The 16,343-nt window shown below is 42.7% G+C and overlaps 1 protein-coding gene and 1 pseudogene across 1 annotated transcript in view; one reads left to right on the forward strand and one right to left on the reverse strand.

Annotated features, from left to right (window-relative positions):
* MRPL48 (mitochondrial ribosomal protein L48) overlaps positions 1–936 on the reverse strand; it is a 65,577-nt gene extending 64,641 nt beyond the window's left edge. Inside the window, exon 1 of the mRNA XM_036745814.1 lies at positions 773–936. Within this exon, the coding sequence (XP_036601709.1) occupies positions 773–793 (21 nt within the window). The 5' untranslated portion in view covers positions 794–936. The remainder of the gene's footprint in view (positions 1–772) is intronic.
* Positions 937–13,273: 12,337 nt separating this feature from the next.
* On the forward strand, positions 13,274–15,578 carry LOC118836739 (annotated as a pseudogene).
* The last annotated feature ends 765 nt before the right edge of the window (positions 15,579–16,343 follow it).

Below are 16,343 nucleotides of genomic sequence, written 5' to 3' on the forward strand. Positions count from 1 at the left end.
GTCCTAGGTTTGGGAGTTGTCTACAGGAGCAGTAATGGGAATCATGAGTGTACATGAGGTAGGTTGTTCAGAAAAGGTAGGAAATTAGAGACACTTGAAGCCCAGCACTGGAAGAGATGACAAAGGGCAGGAGGAGAATCGGGTTAAAGTAAAGAAAAGAATACCCTACTCAGGGACAAAAAACCTGAATTCCCGGCTTGCCACTAACCAGAGATCCAAAGACACCCCTCCCCAAAGGGGTAATTAAAATTGTATGGGAAAAAATTATAGCTTTATTTTCACTAACTTCTGGTGGAAATTTAGCCTCTTCTCCAATTACTCTCTCTCTCTCTCTCTCTCTGTGTGTATATATATATATATATATATATATACACACATATATATATATATATATACATATATATATACATATGTATATATATACTGTGAAAGAGGTCTCTTGGCTTGACCAGACTGCCAAAGGAGTGCCTACACCAACCCTTTGTGACCCTGGGCAAGTCCCTTTCCCTCTTTGGGTCTCAGTTTCCCCAGGTGTCACGTGAGGGGGTGGAGATGGATGACCCCTCAACCGCCTTCTAGTCTGATACTAGATTATATGAGGTCAGCAGGACACGTGCAGAAACCCTTGACAGGACCGGACGCCGCAAAGGCTGCCGGGAAAAGCCTCCTCCTGGCCCCTGCCCTCGGAGTCCCGGAGGTCCCTGCGGTTCTCCAGCTCTGGGCCCACGGCCCTGCCGCCTGTCCCTCGCGGCCCCGGGCACGCAGTCATTACCTTTCCCAAAGCACCGCTCATCCTTCCTGGTTGGGACCCCCACGGTCTCGCGACCTTCCGAGACTTTAGCAGCTCCAGACGACCGGAAACGCCCTCGGAGGACAGGAATTACAGCTAGTCCGTCACGATAATTTGGTCCCCCCGGCTATACAAACTTGGTTCCTGGGAGACACGCATAGGTTCTCTTTTCGCCTTGGGCTTTTCGGGCCTTTGCAGCTAGTGGCGGGCCTGCGCGTCACTCTCGCCTGACCGTCACTCTCGCCTGACCACGCCCTTTCTCTTCCAGACCCGAGACGTGAGCTTTTTAGCAACGAGCATTTACTAAGGTGGTGCATGCTGCCGTAAGAGTCAGGATGAGATCTGTGTTCGAATCCCACATCTGATATTTACTAGGTCTGTGACCTGCTCTATGCCTCAGTTTCTCCATCTGTATAGTACCTACCTCACAGGGTTGTGAGGGTCAAATGAGAAAACTAACGCGTGGTTTTCAAATTTTTAAGGTGCCAGATAAATACTTGTTATTAATGCATCCTCTGTTTACTCATTCTCCATGGCTCCCCAGGACCCACAAAAAGTTCGTACTCTTGTCTGATCGATCTCAATTCAATTCAACACATTTATGATTTATTGCAAGAACTGAGCTAGGGACTGGGGACAGGAAGCTGAAAACCCTCCCTGCCCTCAAGGACGTTGGGTCTGCTTTCTATTGAGCTATACGTGTGCTTAGGGTAGACATCCCCCTAAATTACAGTTTTGAGGCCTGTCAGTTATTCTCAACCTGGTTTAGCCTGTCTGCTAAGAAGGTTTCTATCAGGGCGTAGCCACCGTGTATGATGCCACTACTTTTTTAAAATTTAGAATAATATTTGCTTTTCTCCCCCAATTACATGTAAAAATTTGTAACATTCATTCTAAAAAATTTTAACTTCCAAATTCTCTCCCTCCTTTCCTCACCTTTCCTCTACCTGAAACGGTGAGCGATTTGATATAGGTTATACATGTGCAATCATGCAAAAGATTTTTCCATATTAGTCATGTTGTGAAGGAAAACATTTAAAAACAAGAAAAATTCAAAAAGTGGAAAAAAGTATCTTTGATCAGCATTCAGACTCTACCAGTTCTTTCTCTGGAAGTGGACAGCATTTTTCATCATGAGTCCTTTGGAATTGTCTTAGATCATTGTATTACTGAAAATAGTTGACGATCATACAATATTGCTCTGTTACTATGTACATTGTTCTCCTGGTTCTACTCACTTTGCTTTGCATCAGTTCATTTAAGTCTTTCCAGATTTTCCTGAAAGTATCCTGCTCATCATTTCTTATAGCGCAATAGTATTCCATTACAATCATATACTACAACTTGTTTAGCCATTTCCCAATTGATGGACATCTCCTTAATTTCCAATGCTTTGCCACCACAAAAAGAGTTGCTATTAATATTTTTGTACAAATAGGTCTCCCCCCACCCTTTTTTTTATCTCTTTGGGATATAGATCTAATAGCAGTATTGCTGGATCAAAGGGTAGGCAGTTTTATAGCGCTTCAGGCATAGGTCCAAATTGCTCTCCAGAACAGTTGGATCAGTTCACAACTCTACCAACAGGGCATTTTTGTCCCAATTTTCCCACATCTTCTCCAGTTTGTCATTTTCCTTTTCTGTCATATTAGCCAATCTGAAAGGTGATGTTTGAATTTCCATTTCTCTCATCAGTAGTGATTTAGAGCATCTTTTTTTCTACAGATAACTTTGATTTCTTCTTCTGACCACTGCCTGTTCACATCCTTTGATCATTTATCAATTGGGGAATTATTTGTATTCTTATAAATTTGAATCAGTTCTCTATGTATTTGAGACATGAAGCCTTTATGAGAAATACTTGCTATAAAAATTTTTCTCAGCTTCCTGCTTTCCTTCTAATCCTGGTTTTTGTTTATGTAAAACCTTTTAAACTTAATATAATCAAAATTATCTATTTTAATTCTCCTAGTGATTTCTATCTCTTATTTGGTCATAAATTCTTTCCTTGTCCATAGAACTGACAGTAAACTATTCCATGCTCCCCTAATTTGGCTATGATATCACCCTCTACGTCTAAATAATTTTCCATTTTGACTTTATGTTGGTATATGGTGTAAGATGTTGGCCTATACATAGTTTCTGCCATACTGTTTTCCAGTTTTCCTAGCAGTTTTTTATCAAATAGTGAGTTCTTGTCCCAAAAGCTTGGATCTTTGGATGTCTCAAAGACCAGATTACTATGGTCATTTACTACTGTGTATTATGACCCTAATCAATTCCACTGATCTACCACTCTATTTTTTAGCCAATACCAGATTGTTTTGGTAGTTACTGATCTCATACAGCTAAGCTACCTTCTTTCACATTTTTTAAAATTAATTCTCTTGATATTCTTGACCTTTTGTTCTTCCAGATGAATTTTGTTTTTCTAGCTCTTTAAAATAATTTTTGATAATTTGATTGGCATAGCATTAAATAAGTAAATTAATTTAGGTAGAGCTGTCATTTTTATCATATTGGCTCAGCCTAGCCATGAGCAATGGATATTTTTCCAACTGTTTAGATCTGACCTTATTTGTGTGAAAAGTATGCATGCTATTGCTTCTTGGAGCCACAGGTAAGAGTTGGGTGACAGGCAGACACCAAAGATGGATGAAGGGTCTTAAATGCCAAACAACGGAATTTTAATTTTATTCTATAGGTAATAGGTAGACACTAGACTTTTTAATCAGGGGTATAAAATAATCAGACTTATATTTTAGGAATATTACTTTGACTGCTGTGTGAAATACAGACTGGAAAAAAGACTGCAGGGAAGGAGACCCATCAGGTTGTTGTTGTTCAGTTGTTTCAGTCACGTCCAACTCTTTGTGGCCCCTTTTGGAATTTTCTTGGCAAAGATACTGGAGTGGTTTACCAATTCCTTCTCCATCTCATTTTACAGATAAGGTACTGAGGCAAACAGGGTTCACAGAGCTAGTAAATGTCTGAGGTCAGATTTGTACTCATGAAGATGAGTCCTCCTGATTCCAAGCCCAGTGTTCTAGCCACTGAGCCATGTAGCTGCCCTTAGACCTATTAGGAGGCAACTGCGATGATCCCGGTGAAAGGTGCTAAGGAGCCTAAACAAATAGCTAGCATTTATATAGGACTTTACAGTTTGCAAAGTAGTTTACAAATATCTCATTTTATCCTTAGAACAAGCCTGGGAGGTAGTTGCTATTCTCCTTCTTATTAAACCATAGTGACCAGAATTAAACACAATACTCCAGATGAGGACTGATGAAGGTAGTAGACAGAGAGACTATCTCTTTCCCCTTTCTCAAAGTTATTCCCCTCTCTATAGAGTCCAAGATCCCATCATCTCTTATGTCTGTTACATCACCTCGCTAACTCAACCTGTAGTCTAATAAACCCCCAGATCTTTCCCAGAACTGCTATCTATCCATGCTTCCTCCATCATATAGTTGTGAAGTTGATTTTTGTACTCAAGAGCAAGACTTTATATTTATCTCTACTGAATTTCATCTTATTAAATTCAGACCAATGCTGATTAAGTCTTTCATGCACTATGTCAACTCCCTTCCCAGCTTTACCAGCTGTAAATTTGATAAGCATGTCATCTATGGCATCCAACTTATGGACAAGATTGTTAAATAGCCCAGGGCCAAGCATAGATCCCTAGGGCACTATACTGTAGACTTCCTGCCAATCTTGACATTGAGCCATTAACAACTTATTTTTAGAGTCCAGACGTCTAACCAGCTGATTGTATTATCATCTGATCTGTGGATGGATGGTATAAGTATTTATTAAGCGCCAACCATATTGCCAGGCACCGTATGAAATGCTTTACAAATATTATCTCATAATCCACATCTCTCTAACTTATTTACAAGAATAACATGAGGTAATTTATCAAAAGCTTTGCTAAAATCTAGTGTAACACCACCTCTGGGGCTACTTTCCCAATTTGCATTAGCACTGATGGGTAGGGTCCCCAGAATGCAGCTGATTCATTCCCTCAGACTTCTACGGATAACTCTGAAAGGTTGAGTTTCTAGTACCACTTGGCTAACAAGCCTCAATTTGTCTTATCCACTATCAATCAGTCACTTGACATCAATGAGTTTTATGGTAAAGAGTATTTACTAAGTTGGTCCAATAAGAACAGTTTATTCACCATTCTGCTTGTATATATAAGGTTCCTGGGGGAAATGGGCTCAAGCATGTGGCCGAAAGGTTAACTCAATGCTGCCTCAGCACTGTAAACCTTCTTCTCCTTTCGTGGAGTCCTCGTGAAGTTCTCCTTTGATAAAGCTCTCTGTAGAACCCTGAAGCTACCTGTTGTTGGCATATCTCAAAGTGCCTCCAACCTCTAGATTAGATGCGTTGGTTCCTACTAGTCCATAGCAATTGCTCTGTATCAGGCACTATCCTAAGTGCTTTACAAATATTATCTGATTTGATCCTTGAAACAACCCTGGGAGGTAGGTGCTACGGTTATCCCATTTTACAGATAAGGCAAACAGAGGTTTAGTGACTTTTCCAAGGTCACACAACTAGTAAGTGTCTGAGACAAGATTTGAACTTAGGTCTTCCTGACTCAAGGCCCAGCACTCCTACGTTACTTAGCTGGGGAGTTCAATATTCTCTCTGAACTCGAGCCTTCCCTGACACTCTAGCATAGGCACAAGGCTTTGCCTCCTCGAGGTGTTCCTGAGCCTGAAAGCTCCTGAAGATGGATTGTTTTGCTGCCAGACTGCTCTGTTCTATTGTCTATGTCTGTATGTCTTAGGCACAGAAGTATAGGGTGAGAAGGTCTAGAACCTAGAACACAGAGTGTCAGACCTGAAAACCATTAAACACTAAAGCTGGAATTTGTCCCCTGGGCTTAGGCACACCTTCTAATCATGTCTTCTATGTTCTAAGGTACCTTCCAGTTTTGACATTATGGGGATTCTATGGGAGGGACATGGTTGGTACTGAGCACTGGCTCAGTAAGATTATAATAGCTTGGCAAATCTGAGAGAAGAGTGCTGAGAAGTAGCTGCACTGATTCACGAGGGGACGCTGTCTTCTCCACTACTGGCCATTATTGCAATCCATATCTAACACTGAGGAAAAGCTGTTAGGCAAATGGGGCTGGCTGGGATAGTGTGCCACTCCCTGATTTGTACCCAAGCAAGCAGTTTGGATTGGGTTGGGCAGAGGTGGGGTGAGAGAGTGGAGCCTGGCCTCTAATGGGAGAATTGAGACTTCCTTTTCTCATTAAATCTTCGCCCCCAGCACCCAAAGGATAAATTTATTTATAACTTGGGTTATGATTCACATCTTGAGTTTCCTCAAAATGGGAAAATAAAAAGATACTCACTTTAAAAAATGACACAGGGATAGGACAGGCAATTTATTCCTACATACAAAAGAAATACTAAATATAAAAGACATAATGTATTAAAGAACAACTTTAAACAGGATTCAGTGGCAACTGATGACCACTGTTAAAATTACTGGGATACGGATATTAAACCTCGTCAAAACAAAGAGAACTTTACTGATTAGATATTTTATCTTCTACCTTGCCAAACAACTCCTGTTTTGCCACATCTGCTGGCAAAACAGCCAGGCTTGGGACTATCCTCTTGTTGGTGGCTATTCTTACTGATGCAGAAACTTTCCCTGCTGCCAGCCAGCTCCAACCTGATGGGACCCAAAACCTAGGAATCTCTTGAACTCACAAGTTCACCTACAAATCAAGGCACATCCAGTCTGAGAATAATGATCCATCACCTACCCAAAAAAGGAAACACAAGGCGGAAAAGGCAGCCGGAGGCCCAGGCACAAACTCACCTAGTTGGAGTTTATGTTTCCTTTGGAAGTGGCAGCAGGTTGTAAAGGAGGAATGTTGTCCTTTCTGCTACTTCCGTTCATGGAGAGTCTAGAAACTCAAATAAAAACTAATGCAGCCAAAATTAGAAGAAAAGCAGGAAATGGGGATGAGGGGGAGGCGTTTAAGCTAGTTTCTCTGCCAAAGGCCTAATTTCTCAACTATAGCCAAATTTATGTAAATAAGAGCCATTTTCCAATTGATAAATAGTCAAAGGATAGGAATGGGTAGTTTTTAGAACAAGAAGCCAAAGGTATCAATAGTCATATGAAAAAAAATGCTCTAAATCACTAATAATCAGAGAACTGCAAATTAAAACAACTCTAGGTACTGCTTCACACCTATCAGATTGGCTAATGTAACAGAAAAAGAAAATGAAGAATGCTGGAGGAGATGTGGAAAAATAGGTACACTAATGCATTGTTGGTGAAATTGTGAATTGATCCAACCATCCTGGAAAACCATTTAGAACTATGCCTAAAGGGATATAAAACTGTGCATACCTTAGATCCAGTAATACCACTACTAGGTCTATATTCCAAAGAGATCAAAGGAAAAGGACCTATTTGCATTTATAAAAGTATTTATAGCAACTCTTTTTGTGATGGCAAAGAATTAGAAATTGAGGGGATGCCCACCAATTGAGGAATGGTTTAACAAGTTGTGGTACATGATTGTAATGGAATACTATTGAGCTACAAGAAATGAGAAGGGGGGTGGTGTCAGAAAACCCTGGAAAGACTTATAATAATTGATGCAAAGTAAAATAAGCAGAACCAAGAGAACATTGTACACAGTAACAGCAATATTGTAATGATGATCAACTGTGAAAGACTGATCAATACAAATGATCCAAGACAGTTTCAAAATGAAAAATGCTACCTACCTCCAGAGAGAGAACTGATGAACTCTGGGTACAAACTAAAGCATATTTTTTTTACCTTCTTTATTTTTCTCATTTCTTTTTGCAACATTGCTAATATGTTAATATGTTTCACATGCCTTCATATGTACAGGGTGTTCCTAAAGTCTGGACACATAGGCAAAAATGCATGTTTTCAAGAAATGAAATGAATGAAACGTTTATTTAATTGGAATATTAACAAATAACATCTTCAATATGATTTCCATCATTTGTGACACATAGGTTGATGCACTTTGCAAGATTCACATGAACTCGATGCAATAACTCCACATTGCCATCAATTGCCTGTGTCCAGACTTTAGGAACACCCTATATAATGGGCATTGTATGTCTTGCCTTCTCAATGGGTGGGGGAGGGGTTGAAGGGAGAAAATTTGGAATTCAAAACTTAAAAATTAATGTTGAATAAAGCAATTGGGAAATATTTAACACAATAAATAAAAATACAGTAGAAAAAAAATGAAAAGAAACAGCGCATTACCTGTCACGTGGGAGAGACAAAGCAAGAGATCAAGCTGGAAGCTGGCCCTTCTTTTAAAAGGTCCCACTGAATTATCAGCTCCTCAGGTTCAGCAGCCAACATAGGAATCACTTTGTTATTTCAAAGGACCCACATCCTTCATTGCTAGGTCACCATGTGGCAAGATGCAGCCATGGAGTTCATCATCTCTAATATTCCCGACTACTGATTTGCCTTGTCCCTGGAATCCCAGGAAGTTTCCTGGGAGCTTCAGGCACATCCTCCCTGCGATGGTTCAGCTTCCTACTGCATGTAGGAGGAGTCCTCTGAATTTAAATAATGGAGTAACCTTGACTCAACCACTTGCCCAAAATAAGGAGTATTCTTGAATTACTGACTTCCTTCAAGGGTCAGTTCGGCTGTCATGTACTCTGTGAAGCCTTCCCTGATCCCCCATCCACCTCATCTCAGCTACTGCTGTCTTCCTCAGTTAATCACGCATTACATTTGTGTACATTTCCCCAGGGGAACATAAGCTCCTTAAAAGGAGGGTCTCTTTCATTACTGTCTTTATATCTACATAGCCATGAACAGCATAGGAATCTAATACATTTTTAAAAATTGAATTGAATTTCAATACAGAGCAAAGAAGGTTGTTTTGATCTATCTTCTTTCCGTGGCAAGGCCAGATAGGTAAAACCTTTTAGGCACCATTGCCTGAATTTGTAAGCCTTTATCAGACTCTCTCTAACTGCCCAGCATAAGAAGCACCAGCATTTACAATCCTGTTTCTTGTTTGCAAGATGCTACCCAACCAATTTGGGTATAGTTGAAAGAGGACTGCAACAAGAAAACCTGAATCAAATCCTGGCTCTGTCCATTGTCACCGTATGACACCCCAAGCCACTTTGGGTTTTCTCATTTATCAAATGGTGATAACAAATTTCTTAGAATATTTTTACCTAGAACATTTCTCCTTTGCCCTTAACCTGTCTACCCCAACCTTAGTGGCATACCTGTTGTATCCCCTCTTTTAATTAGATTGTAATGCTCCCTGAGTACAGGGATTGTTGATTCTGACTTCTAGCACAATATCTTTCCTATCCTTTCCATTCTCTGCACGGCTGTCGTTCAGTCGTTTTTCAGTCATGTCTGACTCTTTGTGACTCCATTTGGGGTTTTCTTGGCAGAGATACTGGAGCAGTTTGCCATTTCCTTTTCCAGTTCATTTTACAGATGAGGAAACTGAGGCTTAACTGAAAGTTAAGTGACCTACCCAGGGTAACACAGCTAGTAAGTGAGGCCAGATTTGAACTCAGGAAGATGAGTCTTCCTGACTTCAGGCCCAGCGCTTCATTCACTGTGCCACCTAGCTGCCCACTGTCTCCATTACTACTGCTACAATCTTAATTAAGATAATAGATGTGAAAGAACTGTAGACATCTGTCTACACAAACATATATAATTACAATTATTAAGCTTAGGAAAATCAACCCATGGAGTGATTTTATTGTACTCTGAAATTTCCCAGAAAACCAACACCTTGGCAAAGTCCACAGTTGTTACAGGGTCCAAAGGCCACTCTAAGATGTCCTATGAGGCTCTTTTCCTTGCCCCTAAACTATGGCCCTCCAGGGAGTTGCAATAACACATGATCAGTATGCTTGTTTTTGCCTGCCTTTCCTCCAGGATTTTAAAACCAAAGTCATTCTTTCGGGAAAGATGATGATGATGACATTATTTCATAATGCAAAAATAGAAATCAGAAGGGGACACAAACAGGACATTTTTTTTTTACTACCTAGTTCAATATATACTTAAAAAACCAAAATATACACAACAGATGTTCATGGTTTAATATATACATTCCCCTTCCACCATTCTTCACTGTATGTTTGTGTTTGCTGATGATTATTAAGTTCATAATAAAATAAAAAGAGAAAAGTGCCCTGCATGAGAAAATGGGAAACCTAGAACATCTAGTCTGGCTCTTCTACTAACTAGCTGTGTGACCTGGTCAAGTCACTTTGAGAGAAAGAGACAGAGACAGAGAGATAGAGTGAGCATTTATTAAGTGCTTATGATGTTCCAGGCACTGTGCTAAAGGCTGGGGATACAAATACAAGCAAAAAAGACAGTCCCTACCCTTAAAGACAATATATAACAGGGAGCTGGGGACAAAGGTGGGCTATGGGAGGGGGAGTAAAGATATGGCCATGGGGGCAAGGCTATTGGTGAGGAGGTGGAGAAGTCCAAAGACTGAGGAAGAAAACCAGGACAGATCTGAGCATGGACTGCCTGCTTCATGAAGTATCAGGCCTCAGAGACTACAGTATCTAGTTCGACCTCATTACTTTACAAAGAGGGAAACTGAGGCCCAAAGACGGGAAGTGATTTGCTTGAGGATACAAAATCATCTGGTGATAGTTTTGTCAAGCTTCAAACCAAATTTTCCTGGCTCCTATCTGAGGGTTCATCCCACAGCATCAGGTTGCCCCTCTGGGCCTCAATTTAAATGAAGTAGGACTAAATGATTTCTAAGTTGCCTTTGAATTCTAACAGTAGTCTATATCCTGGGATTCTAACACTGTATGTTCTTTTTGTAATATTCTGTGTCCTAACGCCCAGCTCTCTGTTCTAATTCTAATTAGTAACACTCTGGGCTGTCACAAATCCAGGGGTTGTGAATCATTGATTATTATAGGACAACAGAGCAGTCAGCCCCCTCAGATCACATGAGCAAGGGCCAAAAGAGATTCAGACATAAAGATGTTCAAAGGTGGCCTTCTTTCTGTGGAAAGAGCCTCTGGAAAGTCTCCAACTTCCCCCAATGCCTTATCTTCTGGCCACAGCTGTATTTGGTCCTGAGGCTGGACCTCCATGCAAGAACAAAACAGGGACAAAGAGGAGCAGGATAGTGAGGTGGAAGAACTGGGGGCTTGGAATCCAGAGACCTGGATTGTAATACAAATTTTATTGCTGTGTCATCTTCAGCAAGTCACTTAACATCTTGACATCTCCATTTTTCCCTCCACAGAATCAAATGGTTGGACTTGATGGCTTCTAAGGCTCCTACCAGGTCTCACATTCTTTGCTCTTGCTGCTCTAACAAAGTGGGAGAATGGCGAAAGAACAGAGAAGTAGAAATGGTGCTGCATTTAGAGTCTGGAGACTTGAGGACAAATCGTGGTCTGATGCTTAGAGATTCATACATTTCTCATTGTGTGACCTGGAACAAATCATTTAGTCAGAGCCTCAGTTTCATCATTTCTAAATAGGGGACAACTGGGGAGAAAGAGGCAGTATGCCAAAGCCAGGAAGGTGCCTCTGACATGCGCTGGCTACGTGACCCTGGGCACACCATTTAACCTCTCGATGATCTAGACAACTTTTTTGGATTACAAATTAAAGAGAAGGCACCAACTAGCTTGATGAAGGGACTTTCCTCATCTGGGGATCTTAAATTGGGAATGACAATGTATGTACTTACTACCTTGTGATAAATGTGAACTACTATAATAAGGTCCCTGCTAGCTCTGATATGCTATGTTTTCAGGCCCTCTCCTTTGACATTTCAAGTCTTAAGTTCCTTCTAACTCTGAAAGTCCACGCCCTAGGGCTCCTCCAGCTCTAGCATCCTCCTAAATTCTATTCTAAGGTTCCTCTCAGCTTTCTGTGTTCTACAGTCCCTCCAAGGTCCAACAATTTGTCTTCTAAGGCCCGGCCCAGGTGTGACATTTTATGTTCTAAGCTTCCTTCCAGCTCTTACATTTCATATTCTAGTTCTCCCAACTTGAGCATCCTATGTTCTATGTTCTAAGGCTCCTCCCAGTTCTAGCGTTCTCCTATGCTCTAAGGCCCCTTCTAACTCTTACATGTCATGCTCTAGGTCTCTTCCCAGCTCTAGCATCCTCCTATGCTCTACGGTCCCTTCCAGCTCATACTTGTCATGTTCTAGGTCTCCTCCCACCTCCCCCTCTTCCAAGGTTCCACGTTCTGAGGACACGCCCGCTATGCCATTCTCTGCTTCCTTCTCCTAAGAGGCCAGAGCACTGATCTCCCTCTTGCACCGCTCACCGCTTGGCCGAGGAAGCAGAGGCCTGGACAGCCCCAGTGCAAGGCTGGGCCAGGACCCGCACTGTCAATCACTCCCCGGCTCCAGATGCGCTCAGTAGCTCCAGCTGTGCCCGCACAATGAGCCCGGGCGGAGCCGGGAGGGCGGGGCCCTGTGCCTCTGCGGACACTCCCTTTGGCCTCCGCCCCGGAAACGCTGACGGGAGGACTCTGCGGGCAGAGTCCAGGCTGGCAGACGTGGGATGGGAGCGGATGACGTGGCGCCGCACCGCGCAGCTCAACCTGGCGCAGCGCCTTTTCCCCCGCCTTTCCGGCGCCACGCCCCTTCTCTCTTGTGATTGGCCTGCGGGCTGGCCCTAGGATGGTCCCTCTCACGTGAGGTTAAGGGGCCTTTCCTCCCGCCTCAGCCCCGGGGGGCCGCCATGTTGTGTGTGGCATGGGGAGAAGGCGGGGCTAGCCAAAGGGCGGGGCTTACAATCATCCTGCTTCTGGGCGCAGAGCTGGAGGTGCCAGGAGGGTGGGGGAATCTCACATGGGAGCCTTCTGTTCTGTCACCGAATTTGTTCCTCATTTTTGTGGTTGGGGAATATATTTCTCTGGCGCTTTAAGATTTACAAAACACCTTCCTCCTAACACCCCCAGAGGAAGATGGTGCAAGGATTATAAGATTCATTTTAGGAATGGGGAAGTCGAGCCTTACCCAGAACCTTCAAAAGACTTTTATTAAGCGCCTACTCTGTACCAGGTTCTGTGCCAAGCGTTAAGGATACAGAGGAAGACAAAAGACAGTCTGTGCACTCGAGGAACTAACAATCTAATGTGGGGAAGGGCGAGAGACAACATGCAAACAACTATGTACAAACAAGTCATCCACAGGATAAATTGGAGGTTATCGACGGAGAAGACACCAACATCTGTCTGTCGATAAACACTTGTGAAATGCCTTCTGTGTGCCAGGCGCTGTGCTAAGTCCTGGGCATGCAAAAAGAGACAAAAGACAGCCCTTGCCCTCGACGAGCTCACCACTTAACCGGCTTAACAAGTAAACAACACAAGCTAACGTTAAGGAGAATCTGGAAAAGCTTCCTCCAGAAGGTGGGACTAGAAGGAAACCGATGAAGTCAGTAGGCAAAGATGAGGAGGGAGCGCTTGGGGGCGGTCAGAGAAAATGCCCCAGATGGAAAGACAGAGAATCTTTCTTGTGTGGGGAGCAGCAAGGAGGACGGTGTGGCTGGATTAAAGCACGTGGGAAGGCCAGGGAGAAGTGGTTTTGGTAAAGTGCAGGAAGATTGGAAAGGAGAGGGGGCCAGGTTATAAACGGCTGTGAATGCCAGGGGATTTTATATTTCATCTTAGAGTTAATAGGGAGCCGCTGAAATTTACTGAGTGTCGACCTGTACTTTAGGAATATCCGCATGGCAGCTGAGTGGAAGGGGTGGGAAGGTCAGGGAGACCAAGCAACAGGCTGTTGCAGTAGTCCAAGGGTGATGTGAGGAGGGTCTGCACCATGGTGGTGCTAGTTTCAAAGAAGAGAAGGGGCATATAGAGGTAAGGTGGCAAAGGTGACATCCACAGGCCTTAGCCATGGATTGGGTAATGTGGGGGAGTCAAGGATGACAATTAAGTTTTAAGTCTTGGGGACCAGGAGGATGGTGGTGTCCTTGATAGTAACAGGAAAGTATGGAAGGGTAAAAGGTTTGGGAGGAAAGAGAATGAGTTTGGTTTGGGACATGTTGAATTTAAGATGTCTTAAAGTTTGAAACTGCCAGTTGCCAGTTGGAGATGGGAGACTGGAGGTCAAGAGAGAGATTAAGGCTGGATAAGTGGATTTGAGAATGATAAGCATAGAGATAATAATTGAATTCATGGAAACTGATGAGATCACCAAGTAAAATAATATAAAGAAAGAAGAGGGCCAGGGACTATAGCAGGAAGCACCCCAGCATACCCAGGATGGCCTGCTAGTACAGGTTCTTTGATCTGCTTTTAAAGGAAAGCATCTTTAAAGGGGTCAACAATCTTACTTTTAATTACATTCACTAGTTCAGGGGAAAGGTCAGCACCCTGAATGTCAGAGAAAATACAACCAAAGAAAATACAAGTAGAGAAATTAGTACAAAGACCAACAGACGGGGCGCTGACTGCCAGAATCAAAGCAATATCACTATACATGTTACATACACCACTGGATGGAGAAAGCCTTTACATCTGAGCAGTGGAGGGAGGGGGGAGGAAGGGAAGGGGAGGGGTCTGAACATATGGATACTCAGAGTCTTAACCAGGAAATCAAAAGGGCCTTCTCATAATCAAACCCCCAAAGCAAAATACCAACCTCAGAGTACATATACACTTTTGGCTAATAGGCTTAGAGCCAGAAAGCATCACAACCCTAATGACTCACTGCCTAATTAGCTTAGTACCAAAAAGTGTGAAAGCCTTCCTACAAGCAAGCCTCCCTCTAAGCAAGTTCCTCCTTAGGCAAGTCCCGCCCCCAATGGGCTCTATGTGACTCACAGCTGGGCCAGAGTTCAAAGCAGCAAAACATCCATGATTGATCACATGTGGTCACACAGGCCTGTTAACGGACGGGAAGATCTTCCTATTCCATTAACATTACAGGGACATAGCTCTTTGGAGCACCCCTTGGTTAACAGACATGACCCAGACGAAGATCCAACAAAGAAGACTGAGAAGGAGTAGCCAAATAAATAGGAAAAGAACCAGGAGAGAGTAGTGTCCTGAAAACTTTGACAGTATATAGGAGAAGAGGGTGATTGACAGTGTCAGATGCTGCAAAGAGCTCAAGAAGGATGAGGATTGAGGAAGGCCATTTGATTTGGCAGTACCTGGTAACTTTGGCCAGAGCAGTTTCAGCTGAATGAGTTCAGAACCCAGGAAGTCAGAAGAAAATGAGAAGAAAGGATTTTTCCTGTTAGGAGGCTCGGGTCATTCTGGTCTGTCCACTGGCACCGCTTATCCTTCTGGCCCCATCCAACACACCAGTCAAGGTGGCATCAGAGGAAGAAAAACTCTTTGTTGGTGAACTGAGTGTTGATACCAATGAACAGTCATCGGAACAGGTCTTCTCAAAGTATAGCAGACTGCTGAAGTTGTTGTGAAAGACAGGGAAACTCAGAAATCCAGAGCTTTTGCTAAAGATGCAGTGATGGCCATGAATGGAAAGCCTGTTGACGGGTGGCATATTAGAGTTGACTGTGGGTATGAGGAGGTTCATCCAGTGGCTGACGCTTCTTCTGTGGAGACTGGGGGTGGAGGCCGTGGTTTTTCTAGAGGAGATGGAGACTGCGTTTATGGGGGGAGCAGATTAGAATCAAGAAGTGGGGGATATAGAGATTCCAGAGACTATTACTTCAGCAGCAGGAGTCAAGGAGGATCTTACAGAGATATCTTTGATGGTTATGCTGCACACAATAAGTAAAAATTCTTCCTGAATCAAGATTGTCATTCCAGTGGCTCTATTTATAAAGATGTTTGGAACTTCACTGAATCCTTTTTGTGTAGTACCTATCTACTAGTATTCCCTTTGTAGTATTATCAGTTCTGATCTTGTCAAACACAGCCTGACCCTTTTGGACATGAGATGGCCTAATAAGACTTTTCTTTTAAGAAAGCTCTTGTCTGTTCTCTAGTGGTGTTTTTTTTTTTTGGAGGGGAGAAGGCGGGGCAATGGGGGTTAAGTGACTTGCCTAAGGTCACACAGCTAGTAAATTTGTCAAGTGTCTGAGGCAGGATTTGAACTCAGGTCCTCCTGACTCCAGGGCTGGTGCTCTACTCATTGCGCCACCTTTTTTTTAAAAAAGCATTTTTGAAAGCACTTCGGATTTTATTTTTTTTCCTCATGAGTCGAGGTGTGGTGGTTTTTTTTTCCCTTTTGGTTTTGTTTTATTTTTCAATTTCTTTTTACAACAAAAACTTGTGAAACTGGGGGCCCCGGTTAGGTTTTCTTTGAGCTAGAAAAGGACCTTAAACTCAGTGTTCACAGGAAGCTGAACAAGCTGTGGAGGTTTGGCTTTTTTTTTTTTAAGTGCTTTACCTTCAACTTTTTGTAACCTTCCATTAGTGTAGCAAGGTAGGAATGCAGCCTTGAGGGTTTGTGGAGAGGCAGACCACATTGGTATATCTAAAGAGAAACTGCTTGTGTGTTCACTGTGAATACCGTATACTGTAAATTACCCAGAAATAG

This window comes from Trichosurus vulpecula, chromosome 2, assembly GCF_011100635.1.
Source record: "Trichosurus vulpecula isolate mTriVul1 chromosome 2, mTriVul1.pri, whole genome shotgun sequence".
NCBI classification, from domain to species: Eukaryota; Metazoa; Chordata; class Mammalia; order Diprotodontia; family Phalangeridae; genus Trichosurus; species Trichosurus vulpecula.